The sequence below is a fragment of the Pyrgilauda ruficollis genome, unplaced genomic scaffold (assembly GCF_017590135.1).
Source record: "Pyrgilauda ruficollis isolate IOZ18807 unplaced genomic scaffold, ASM1759013v1 scaffold41, whole genome shotgun sequence".
Taxonomy (NCBI): domain Eukaryota; kingdom Metazoa; phylum Chordata; class Aves; order Passeriformes; family Passeridae; genus Pyrgilauda; species Pyrgilauda ruficollis.
Window position 1 is genome coordinate 6,064,780 of NW_024525601.1, and position 13,398 is coordinate 6,078,177.

A 13,398-nucleotide genomic window follows, 5' to 3' on the forward strand; every position below is an offset into this window, starting at 1 on the left:
CACTGTGGTAACTTGCTATCACTCTGCTGGAAAATCCTCCAAGTTCCCTGGTGAAATTTTCTGAAATCTGATAGCTATTGCACAAAGCTGGAAACCATCCTTAATTTTCTGTTTGCCTCTTCCACCAGGGAGATACATCACATTATGCTAATAGTGGCTACACTGACTACCAAAGGCAAGAGATGAATTCCAACAGGAAACACTTCTGCAGGAATATATATTTAATCCAATAGGATTCAAGATTATCCAGAGACTGGAGACTGAGGCTAGGCAGATATCAGAATTAAAATAAATGCATTTAAAATAAACACTATCAAGTAACTTGGTGTGGTGGGACAAATTATTACATGGCAAACCCTTCATGATGGCTACCTGATTCAAGTCTTGATGTCTAAATTTAGAGAGAAAACCAGAAAAAAAAGAGGTAGGGCTAGCTTAGTTTCTTGCTGGTGTTACATGTTATACTTGAATATATTTATTTTCTTTAAGGGTAGGATAATTTGATGTTTAACCTGTCTTTAAGCTTTGGAAAACCTTCAACCACAAATTACACTGCTTTATTTCTCCTTAATTTGGAGAAATTTCATTTTATTAGAACTATCAAAGAGATGTACACCAGTGATCAGTATTTTAAAACTTCTAGCAGGAGACCACCATGTCTTTTGAAGCCTAAAGTCCTTTTTCAGAAAAGGAGTATGTGTATAAAATGCATGTTGCTGAGAGTACAGATCAGTAGATTTGCCGTCAACATTCACTCCGAGGCAGAAATTCTTTGAGGCAGATGTGAACCCACACATCCTCCACACCCCTGAACACTGTCTCCTATGTTATTTACAGGGCTTCAACTAATAACTATTATACTTTTCAAGTTTAGCTTCCTACTCTTGCCCTATCTTTTTCTTTCAATCGAGTCTGTTTCCAGCTGCTTGCTCTGACCCTGGCTGAAATTCTATCTTTAATCATGCCTGATCCTCTTCTGCCCTGTTCATCACTAAAATCGTTGCAACGCAGATCATTAACGTGACCTTTAACTATCTTCCTCAAGACAGCTTGGGATGCTTTTTAAATTAAAATCTCATTTCACAACACAATCTATTCAACACAAATGATTGTATTGTCAGCGCTTTGTACTGAAGCAGTTTTATTGCAAAGATCTTTTCATAAATAAAAAAGAATATATTTAAAACTTTTTTTTCACACACGAACATAAAAATTCTGAAAGCTTTTAGAAACGAAAATTAACTATACAAAAATTGGGCTAACAATGTTAAATACTTACACTTTTCTTCCTACTAACTGAAATACATTTGTATCTTCTATCAGTATAAAAATCTTCAGAGTAATGGTAATACTGCATAAGTATTTCCTTTAACTGAATGTATTCACATTTTCCATACACAGCTTTTCCCAACCAGTCTGATCAGTCTATGCCTTTCTTTTCCGTGGAGTTCCATTAAGTTCTGAAGGGGCCATTTGCAGCACTTGCTGTTGCTGCTGCTTTGCAGGAGAGGAGATCCATTCTTCTGAGCTAAACAAAACAGCACAGTGGCTTATAAACAAAGCTTTTATTTTTATATATATATAAAATATATATATAGCACAGAGCTCCCAGAAGTATAAACAATATAACCCCCATATTCGTACACAGCTTTTTATTACTGTATTTATTTTGTTAAAATTAGGAATAGCAACAGGCTAATATTAGTTTAACTACATAACCACTTTAGTCCTATATGTAGATAAAATAGCAGCAAGTATAAAAAGTAAGAGACACAGCACTATAGTGAACACTTGTTCTGACAATCACATAACACTAGTGGGTAAGATTTAAATAATCTCAGAAAAATGACCCTAGCTCAGCAAAGACAGTGATGTAGTCATGAGGAGAGACATGAGGAATGGCAAAGACAGTTTCATGTCACTGTAAAGGTACAGATATAACGATTTCGCAAATTTGTGTGCGTGTGTGCAAGTTCAAATGCTCATCAGCACAGAGGGAATGAGAACAGATACATGGGTAAAACACTTTACCACCAGTTCACCTCAGACAGTTACTTAGCAAAAATAGTGTAAGAATGACTCTATTACATAAGAATAATTATTTCTGCGTTCATCTATTGAGTATTTGACAGCAGGCCTTGAAAGAGTTTACAGACCAAGCCATCTCAAATAGTTTTGGGTGTAACAGTGTGGAATATACCAGAAAATATGGGGAATGTGATGCACAAAGATAACAATCAGTTCATAAAGAGAAACAGAATTAGAATTAGTAAGCAAATCTTTATATGAGACTTAACTTTTAAATAAGGCAGAAACTTTAAAGAAATTAAAAATTATCTTGAAAATCAGCTTTATGCAAACTCTATTAATTGTTGCTTATTAGATACAAATATGAATTAAAATATGCAGAATAAACTAGTTTTTGTTTTGAATTCAGATTATGGGAAAATAATGACTAGCCTCAGAAAATACTTACCTATACAATTTTTTCACTGTGTCTCTTCTCATTCTTTTGGGAGGAATGGGGGTGTCAGATATATCTAACATTATAGGCTGAAGTAACGATTCAGCACCTTTATCTGATAAAGCAGGAGTCATACCTATGAAAAAGTTGCAAGTAAGAAACAGTTACAGAAAAATTAAACCTGTGGGTTACAAATGGGCCCTATAACAACAGAGTTAATAAACCTTTGCAATAAGACTTTAGAAATATAATGAATTTTATGGTTACCTTATATCTGAAACAGAGTTCAAAGATGACAGTTAAAACAATTTATTTATAACTGTCACAGAGTAAATGTTGATTTTTAAAGTATTATTTGATATTGATATAAAAAAACCTTGTAACTCAGACAATCTTTGCAGACTTCGGGGTGTTTCTTTTTATAGCACAATGTTTTGATTGCGTTTCCTTAGCAAAAGCAATTCAGCTCTTTACTACACAGTCATTTCAAAAAGCATGCCAATGTTCTGTAGCACGGGGCCAGCCACACTAATAGTTATATAATCTCTTATTAGTGAGATCATAGTTTCATGTTCACAAGACAAACTGACCACATTCTTATTATCTGAACACAATACAGGGCAGTGCTGCTCTAGGCAATATCCACAGCATCATACTAGTACATACAGTTTTTCTATTCTTTCCTTAAAATGTGACATCTCTAAGCTACTATTTAATGTTAACAATTTTCATTCATAGTTTGAACTTCTAAGTTTGTAAGAGCAGAATTCATCTGGTTGCAGTTAACTGTTCTCTTCCTATAGCACACCAAAATTATAGTACAATAACCTACCCAATTTTTGTTTTACTAGCTTGAGGCTTTTCTCTTGCTCAGCAAGTTCCTGTTTTTTCTTTTGCATTTCTGGAGTGTTCAGTGACTGCAAATGTAAATCCAGGTCCTTATTCACATTATCAAATTTAATCACTGCTGCACGGTATTGCTGAAGAAGATCTAATTGATAAATGAAAAATTAAGCCACAGAACAATAAGTAAATGACCATGTTGATTTAGAATGCTACCAATACAACTTAGGCAATGTATAAATCCACAAGAAAACACACCTTTCAACAACACTACTTAAAAAAATCAAAAATTCTAGTGGCTGTTCTTAAAATCACTGTAAAAAAAAAAATCATATCCAATATTTTGACTCCTCTTTTCAAGTCCATATCTTAGATGACCGCAAACTCTGAAAATTATGTGAGAAACTGGTATCACTGTACACATCTTGTTGCCTGGGTGCTCCAAGTGAAATTCTCTACCTCTGATGACATCAAGTGCTTGTAGCATGTTGTGTTTTCAGTGCTACAAAGCACAAGCTTGTATTACTGACTTGAATTGTATTCCACCTTGTGGCCCAAGTGAACATTTACTGAGTTTCACTCTGTCCCACTATGGAAATTTAATCAAGCAGACTCAGATTAACAAAGGTGTATTTTGTTGACAATCCTTTTTCCTCTTTAAACATATGAGACAAAAAATTTTTCCACATCCAGGTATTGAATAAATATGTCAAGTAATAAAGGAAGTGTTCAAGCATATTAGCCTGGACTCGTTCATTTTACTTTCACGTGAGTACGAGGTATTATGCACAAAGCTTAAATGAAAACTAAATTACCTTAAGTTTGCCATGGGGTGAAAGCTCTCACACAGAGAGCTGCTGCAGACTGACAAAAATCTGCAGACTCTTAGTACAGCTTATTTTACAAGTACCTTGCCAGTGTAATAACAGATTAAGCAACTTTTATCCTACAAACATTGAAAAAGAGCATGCCAGAACTAATGCTACGTGTAAAATTAAGTTCAAAACAAGCCCTGTGTAATGAGATGCTGTCCTTGCTGCTGATGGAATTTTATTATGATTTTCCTTTAAATATCTAGTATCTAAGTGAAATTAAAGCATGCCCTTTTCTTCTACCACTATTGCTCCAGTGAAAATTTCAAACTATAGAAAATTTCAAATTAATTTGTATTGGGTAATTTGAGTTCAACAATTGAAAACACGCTGATAGACAAAGTATGCTAAACCCAGTGTATTTTAGTCTGTGACTCACAGGCTTACTGTGTTTTCCCTAGGCATAATATATTTTTACGAAAATGCTGAGAAAAGACATTTTTAGTTCTCATTTTTTTCCCCTACTCAATTGGTCAGTGCTAAGTAGTTTGCTCATATATATGGCTACTTTAATAGGTATGTGTGTTCTCTCCCCACACCCCTCCATTGCACTGTCATGGATACACTTCATGCCCTTTCTTTTAAAAATTAAGTATTTAAGAACAATCTTGTTTGCAAGTAAGACTTTTCAGTGTTTTACTCATCAGTCAAGTCAGTTGTTACATGTCAGAAACTGCATCTTCTAACTTAATTTCTAACCTTTATTCTGAAATGAAGAATCCAAGCACATAAAGAAATGGAAGTGATCCCACAGGAAATAGGGTAGCTTATGAGATATTCTCTCTTGAGAACATAAATTTTTTTACCACTGTTTCATAGAGCTCACTTGCACTTAAGAAATTTTAAATTGATCATGGTGTTTCCAGAGTAGAAAGACCTAAAACTTGTTTCTCGGTGATGTCAGAATTCAATCAGCTAAAGCTCCTCATGCTGACTGAATGATTATTACTGCTCATACTCCTTTAATAAGACTAAGAAAAAAGGGATTGTTTCATTATTACTACTTTTTATTTCAGCAAATGTAATAGCTATAAGCTTTTAAGAAAAGGCAAATTTATAAACAGAACACTGTACAGCTCCTACTTCTTAAAATAACTGTATGCTAAATTGAAGTTTTCCTTTCTGTATTACATCAGAGAATAAAAAACATAGGACAAGCAATATAGTTTTGTAAGTTTTATATGTTTGTGACTTCATTAACCCACCTATCTGTCCAGAGATAGTAGAGTAAAGTTTTGGCATTGGTGCTCCAAATACCATTCCTCTGAGCTTGTCCATTGGAGGAGCTTTATTCTGCAGGCCTCCAAATTTTCCATTGCTGCGAATCCTGTCTCCTTCCCTAGTCAGCAAGGTAGGGCAGTGTGTAATTTTTACAACCTGCACAGGTACAAAATCGAGAATATATTAGTAACTCCACAGAAAATCTAAGTTTTCAGCAATGCTGCAGTGAACCTTTGTATTTTTCAACTGCAATGCAACTTTGTCCCCTGAAGAAAAACATATTTTCTGAAATTACGTTGTGACTTTGCTTTCAAGCAATAGAATGCGTATATTAAAATTAAGCATTATTGTCAATATTTATGAAACCAGTTTTTTTTTTTTGGTTTGTGTTCTCATATTTTACCAGAAATCTGAAGGCAGAATTTAGATCTATATCTGGGAGAAGCTGATTATCAACATATATTAGGAAGCAGTGGCAATCAGTACAGTTCTACATTCTTATGCTCAATCATTTTTTTGATTCTAGCAAACTCATAGGCTGAAAGTAAAAGTGCCCAGTGTCAGCACTTCCTCAGAAACTCTTTCCTGCTAAAACACATACCATTAAACCTAAATAAAATGGGTCTCTAAGATATCCAGTAAGTTTCACATCAAATTTTTAGTCAAGTGGACCTGAAATTTCACCACGTGCCTTAGACTCCTGTGTTTTATGACACAGAGTGACTAGGAAAGTACAGAAGAACTTGTGCTTAACACTAACACAGCCAAACTGAAGATGCTTATCATTGGAAACATGGTCCCATGTGCCATAGCAACATTCACATAATGGAATTTGTTGAATGGAGCTAATTTTGTCAGTGCCAATAACAGATATTTCATTCACTGTTAAGTGCTTTGAGACCCACAGACACTTAAACACACTTAAACACACTTAAACACACTTACAGCTAACACAGCATTAAACTTGGCAGTTACTCTAAGTTTTTAATGTATTAAATATGTAGCTCTACAATATATCTGTATAATAAAATTTAGAGAAAATTTGAAACATACCTCTTTTCTGTAGTGGTTGGCAGCATCCAAGTTATCTATAATGATAGTATCACCCAAGAGCATACCAAACACTGAAAAATATAATTTTTTGAACTATGAAATTTCTCTGGAGCAAAATAACTTGAGGTTTCAAAAGTCAATTCTGAGGCATCATTATTACAGCTTCTAAGATAAGTGCAAGGGAAATAACATGTAAATAATTTTTGTTTCAACAAATTCTCTTGAGGTTGAGACAGCTATGCGATCTTCTGCTTTCATCAGTGAATTCATAAGGCAAAAAATTAGTACATTTAAGTGTCTTTTGGCATAATTGAGTGCATTTTCCAACAAAATACTCTTGATACTTTACATTGATCAAGACACACATAATAAAATTCCAAGTTTCATGAAATTATATAAATGCTATCTTCTTAAAAATCCTCCTGGAATGTTGAATTTTGTTCTCAGTTTCTTAATATTTTTCTTCATATTTCAATGGTTTATCAAAGAAAAAAAACATTCCCAGGCAAATGATCCAACTGAGCTTAAGACTTTTCTGCTAATAAAAGTCTGTTCCACACAGAATCTAACAAGGTATTCATGCACAAGATACGTCATGCAACGTGGTTTTTCAATTCTCTCAAGGGGCATGAAGAAGAACTTATAGTTAAAAGTCTGTCAATGTCTAACTTTCTGAAAATGCACAGGGTTAAAAATTGGTCTTTATTATCAGTAGAGAGGAATACTTCAATAGTGGGAAGTCGTGAAATAAAATGCAAAACTTACTGAAGTAACTGCAGATGTCAACTCTCCATATAAAGGAGCAGATCTACTTAATTTTAAAAAAAGTGTAGGAAAAGGTAGGGATTGCTACATTGTTAGAAAGAGCAAGAGTACGATAGTTTCCTAAACTAAAATCTACATAAAAATTGAAAGATTTCTCACAACTATTAAGCTGTTGAAGCATAACATACATAGTTATGTACAGTTCAGTCTACATGTACTTAAATCTATGTATTACATATTTCTGAGAAGAACCAAACTAGAAACAAAGCCTAACAAAAGGCTTTATGAGATTATAAAATTCATCTTGTGATGGTCAGTTCCTGCTGCAGGAATTTAAAAAAGAAAAAACCTGCCACACATCTAAGTAGAGAAAATGAAACTAAGACAACAAGCAGAAGAAAGTGGTCATGGTTGAAATTTTCACAACTTTTGTTTAAAAATAATTAATGCTAATGCCCTCCTATTTTTATCAACAGAACTCAGGTGGAATGTACATTGGTATTTGCAAATGTTGAAGGGATTATAATTTGTGATGTTTCTGCATTTCATTCTTTAAAAGAAAGAAGTTATTAATGATTTCTTTCTTATCATTTACCTGTTTGACAATGCTCTACATTATCTGGAAATGTTAACAGATCTCTGGCAAATACAGGATTTCCAATAGGCCTGAAGAAGGTTCTTCCATTTCTCATGTGAGGTAAAGGTCTGGTTAAAGAAAGGGGACAGCAAAGGAGAAGAAAAAAAGAAAGCAATTTGTCATTATTCTAGCCAGGAATCTCCAATGGAATTGAATGTATCTTAACACTTCCACATTAGATAAATGATCCCACCATTATCTGAAATGCCAGTTATATTGAAGATGTTTTAGTGAAACGCTGATTTGTTATGAGACATTATTTCCAACAAAATCATATGACTAATTTATGCACAAGTTTTAGTGCACTGTATTATGAAAACTGAGAATTTGAACATTATAAATACATTTATACATCAGATCTTTTGTAAAGGGCATTCTTATTATATTAGCAGTCACCTTCATAAGCAAATTATTTTCAGGAGCAGAAATACTGTACTTTATTTTTCAGGCTACTGAAATAGCAAAATGACTTTCTATTACTACAGATGATTTTATGAATGTATTTTGAAACTGGATTTTTGAAAGTTACAATCTGATTAGAAGCACTATAATTATTTAAAATAAATTCCTGCTCTAGAAAACATGCAGACATGAAGAAAAAAATTACAGAAACTCCTTATTATATAAAGAACATCACACAGCAGTTAAAGATGTAAAGCTGAGATTTCAGCTAACACTTCAAGTGAGATTACTGTTGCTATAATAATAAACCCAGGAATTTTATACTTCAAATCTTTAATTGAAGTTAACAATCAAATTAGACAAAAAAAAAAAAAAGAGTTGAAGTATGTAATACAAATGCAGAACTTTCATTTTTTTTCCTCTACCTGGTCCAATCTGGAAGTGTCTTCTTGTAAATAGAATCAAGGGGTAACACTTGTTGTCGACCTTGAGTTTCATCGAAGATAGAACGTGCAGCTTCCGTGGTCAGTGTGACTACACAGTCCATGTCACTTGCCAGGTGCCAAGAGATGACTTTTGCTGCTTCGTTATCCTCGATTTGAGCTAAATGTGCAATCTGCACCACAGAAGTTACAACAGTCAAAACAGAAACCAAGACCACATCCCCTTTTCATAGTAATCACAATAATCCTGCAACTTCAGACAGACATTTAAGTCCCTGTTGATGGCTCTGTTAGGGCAGCTGGTCATTGGATAATTTTTCATCACTAGCACTTTGTGGAACCAACAGAACTCATTAGAAGGCTCCCTGCAAGAAAACTCACCTTGCCTAGAATATCCTGGCTGCCTTTTGGATAGTTTGGGAGTGTACAAGTTCTCCTTGGCTGCTTCATTACTCCTTCTTGTTCCAACATCTTTTTTTTCAGAAGAGAATCCACATACTGAAGCTGAGAATGAAGATTTAAAATCAGTAAGCATGTATGAGTGGACTGAGCAGCAGAAGTAGTTATCTGTCATCAATTAACTTTCTAACAATAACATTCAATAACCTGAAACAGACTTTTAATGTATAAGGGACCACCATGCACAATCCCAGAGAAGAGCAAAGGGAAAGCTCACTGCAATTGTGACCAAACTTTTTAATTACTTTTTTTTTTCTTTAATTTTTAAGGGTTTCAAGGAGCATTTCACAAAGAACTATCAGTGCCGGATTAGAGACAAAAGTGAAGAAAGTTTAAAACAGCAGGAAGATACAATCATGAATGCACAAAAAGAAACCATTTCAGAAGGTGACTACGTCCAGCCTTGAAAAATTTAGCCAGCAGGGGGAACTTCAGTACTGTGACTGCAATTTAATTCTACTGATTTGTGATTATTAATGACTATAACTTGGTTTTATTTGATCTAAAGATAATTGTTTACATAGGTGTTTTCTTCCCCCAAATGTTAGTAGTTTGAAAACTTAAAAAAAGTTTCTTAAAACATAATTGGATCTCTAAGGGAAATTAGTAATGGGGTACATTGCCCTGAATATTTCCAAACTTACTTTTACATTAACTTTGGCAGTAACATACGCAATTCTCTGATTCTCTAAAACAAAGTGCTTTCCTTTGGCTTACTTATGCCAGAATACATCCAATATATATTGACCAACCTCCAAAAACCTACTGTAACATCTAGCAGTACCAGTAACACTGGTATCCTTAGCAGAAACATGACCAGCAGAAAAACAAGACCAGGATATAAAATACAAGGTTTTTGTTAGTTCTTTAACAGTATTTTAAAAGATCCTCACACTAACAGAACAATTAAAAAAAAAAAAACCTTAAGTTTGACATTGATTCACAAATTTTTCTACAGTTTAAATTTTCACTGTTTTGGTAACAGGTGTGATTCAGCAATATTAGTATTGATATATTATTGATATTATTTTTAGATCTATTAGTGGAGTTTAGTAAGAATCAAGTCATACTGTGTTTGTCTGTGGTAATTCAATTTGGTGCTTTTTCAGTTCATTCTTCAGGAGAGCTTCTCGCGTTTCAGCTTCTTTAACCTGACCTGAAACAAAATCAAAAGAGACTGAGGAAGTGAAAGGAAGCAATGGAACACTTAGAGAATTTCTTACAACTTTTCAGAATTACACCAGCTGCAACTGACCCTATCTGCTTCTTAATTTCAGCACAGAATATAAGAATTTTTCAACAAAAATCTTGCGATTTTGTCCAGTTTCTAAACAATTTCAGCAGATGCCACACCTTCAGCTTCAAGAAGCAAAGGGGCCTAGACCGTATATCAGTCTGAGAACATTAGCTGGTTTTAGTTTTCATCGTTAATTATCATTATAAATGGTTCTCCAACAGGGAAATGGCAAGACAGAAGAGAAGAGTGGTGGCTGGCACTACCTTCTTTTGTCTGTTATATGGGACACCACTTTCTCGACACTATTTCCTCAGCTCTCATATCTGAATTAATTTCAGAAACAAATGAGTAAACAGGTGAGTTGCTTTCTACCCTCTATTCACAACATGTTTATATTTGAAATTATCTTATTACTCAAACATGAAGTGTAATGCTGTACTCTAACTTACTTTCTGCAGATGTGCATGTATGAAACAAATATTTTATGCCTTTCACACTGGAATTCAAGATTTTCCATTCATAATGGAAATATGAAATATTAAAATTACAAGAAACAGCAGCATCTTCTATGCCAATCTGCTTTAGTTACACTTGGTGATTATTTAAAATAAAAATTTAACATGCAATTATTAAAACAAACCTTTTGATCAACAGGCAGGATGATTCAAACAAAAAAACCAGCAAAGAAAACATTTCCTTCATTCATAAAGAATTACATTTGCTGAAGAACATAAACAATTACACAACACTTCTGAATAATGTACAAAGGATCAAACATGAGGGGGAAAAGTAACATTTTGAAAACATAAGACTAAACTTTTTAAAAGGTGATTATCTATAGTTCATTCTTCTTAAATTGTTTTTAGGCAACTGTTGAATTTCCAGATGTATGAGCACACAAAGATGGGAGTAAAAGGCAGTCATGGATAAAAAGAACACCAACTTTCTTTTCTCCTTTTGATAATTCTGATGTAAGACATTCTACATCAAACCAAGACTTTTATAGGTAGGAACATCTAATGCTAAATAATTAGATGCTTCCCTGCAAGATATATACCCCTTCTGTACCCTCTAATTACTATCTCTCATGATTTCAATATTGATTTTTCTCCCCTTCTCTATATTCTCAAAATCATTATAGGACGGAAGTCTAATTCACAGAAAAATTATTTACATATTTGAACTTACATTTCATTTCAGCTACGAGCTGATTCGTAGTATCAAACATCTTTCTGTAAAGATCTATGGACTTAGATAATTGGTCTTTCTCCCTGGTCAGTGTTGCCATCAGCTGCTGCTTCTTGGAATCTACAGAAATAAACATATTCACTTTTAGAAAAACATACAGTAACATATATGTTTTAAGCATTAGCAAAAATCTATTAAGCTATTACATAGTTCTGAAAGCATATTAGGGATCCAAAAATAGCTGATTCTAAGGAAAAGCAAGTATTTGAGAATACTTGAAACATACCATTGTAAAACATAAATGAGAGACAATATGGTTCCAAAGGTTTTTTCAAAGCTGGCAGACGTGGCTCAAAGACAAGAATATATTCAGTGCTATCTCTTCCAGGACTGTCTTCAGCCAGCACTAAATTCTAAGAAAATAAACAAACAAATATAAGTTTATGGCCAAGCTTGAGGTTACACACAAAACAAACATTCTTCAGATGTAAATCTTGTAAGTTACATAAATGTAAATCTTGTAAGTTACATAACACATGATGTCTATACAGTAGACAGCCTTTTATAACAATTAAACAAAAGTAAAATGCAAAGATACAGCTATTTTATTATTTAAGAATTAAGATTGTCATTTTACCTGTTTAAAAAGTCTTAGTATTTTTGGCTATATATTTTATTTCAGAGACACATGCTCAGAAATAATATCCTCTGCACTGTCTGATAAGCAAGATATCCTCAGGTGTACTTCATTCAGTATGTGAAATGTAAACAGATGATTAAAAAGAAAGACCCAAAGCATAAATGCAGAGAAGGAAGAACAAACTATTCCCAGTGCTTAGTTAAAGTTACTGCTGCTACCATGGAAATAGACAGCAAATCCCAAATGAATGAACAGTATACATCCAAACACTATCATAAACATTTAACTTCTTATCAATTCCTTATTGAAAAGGCATACTAAATCTTTTGCCTTACTTTATAAACGTGAGAAATATTATAAAACCATACAGGTAAACAGAAATAAAATTAGTAAAGGTACTATCTGAATGCGTTGCTACTTTGGGAAAGGTATCATGCATAAAATTAAAAATTCTTATAATAAAACTCATACTTTAACATGTAGAAATTGCTACTCAACTGGCCAAATCAAGAGAGTGATGGCTGCAGCCTAAAAGAAGAGATAGATATATAACCTTCAAAGACAGCTTCATAGCTTTCAAAAATATTGCAGCTACGTATTTTATCAGGAGCAGTCTGTAGTGGAAATATCTTTTCCTTAGAAAATATATGCCAACAAACATGTTAACATTTTCCTTCACTAAACAAGTTTAGTATTCCTGAACTTGTGACTAAGGATAAACATGTCAGATTATCACTTTCATCATTTGTGCTAATTGCATACAACTGTCTTTACAAACAATATGGGACCACTTCAAAATACTTGAAGAAAACAAGTATGTTCCTTCCCCTCCCCATTACAAGTCATATGAAAAGGACAGGGCATCACAACCAACAAATCCTTTCCACATGGGTTTTGTGAGTAGGCTGAAGTCAGTGAACTCAGTATAAACCAGATGCCTGAAAACTGCCTGAGGTGGGGAAGAGATACTGGGTTCACTGAAATGCAATTGGTCCCCATGGATGACTGGGGAACACAAGTTACATAAGTAGCAGAATATCTTCAGATCACAGTAATAAAAAGGAATAAGCATGCAAAACCCTCCATCTTCCACCAATCCAGGAATACCCAAGTAGAAAAAAAGCACTCTATTGGCTTACTAAAAAAGAAAAAAAGAGGGGGGGGAAGGCAAAAC

General features: G+C 33.8%; 1 protein-coding gene across 2 annotated transcripts in view; it reads right to left on the reverse strand.

Annotated features, from left to right (window-relative positions):
* Positions 1-466: 466 nt before the first annotated feature.
* SMCHD1 (structural maintenance of chromosomes flexible hinge domain containing 1) overlaps positions 467-13,398 on the reverse strand; it is a 69,622-nt gene continuing 56,690 nt past the window's right edge. For both annotated transcript variants that reach the window (XM_041477752.1, XM_041477753.1), the window contains 11 exons: positions 11,871-11,997; positions 11,585-11,704; positions 10,230-10,315; positions 9,082-9,204; positions 8,683-8,873; positions 7,814-7,923; positions 6,454-6,524; positions 5,385-5,556; positions 3,297-3,455; positions 2,477-2,600; positions 467-1,528 (listed from right to left, as the gene is read on the reverse strand). In XM_041477752.1, coding sequence (XP_041333686.1) covers positions 1,426-1,528; positions 2,477-2,600; positions 3,297-3,455; positions 5,385-5,556; positions 6,454-6,524; positions 7,814-7,923; positions 8,683-8,873; positions 9,082-9,204; positions 10,230-10,315; positions 11,585-11,704; positions 11,871-11,997 — 1,386 coding nt within the window. In that variant the 3' untranslated portion in view covers positions 467-1,425. The remainder of the gene's footprint in view (positions 1,529-2,476; positions 2,601-3,296; positions 3,456-5,384; positions 5,557-6,453; positions 6,525-7,813; positions 7,924-8,682; positions 8,874-9,081; positions 9,205-10,229; positions 10,316-11,584; positions 11,705-11,870; positions 11,998-13,398) is intronic.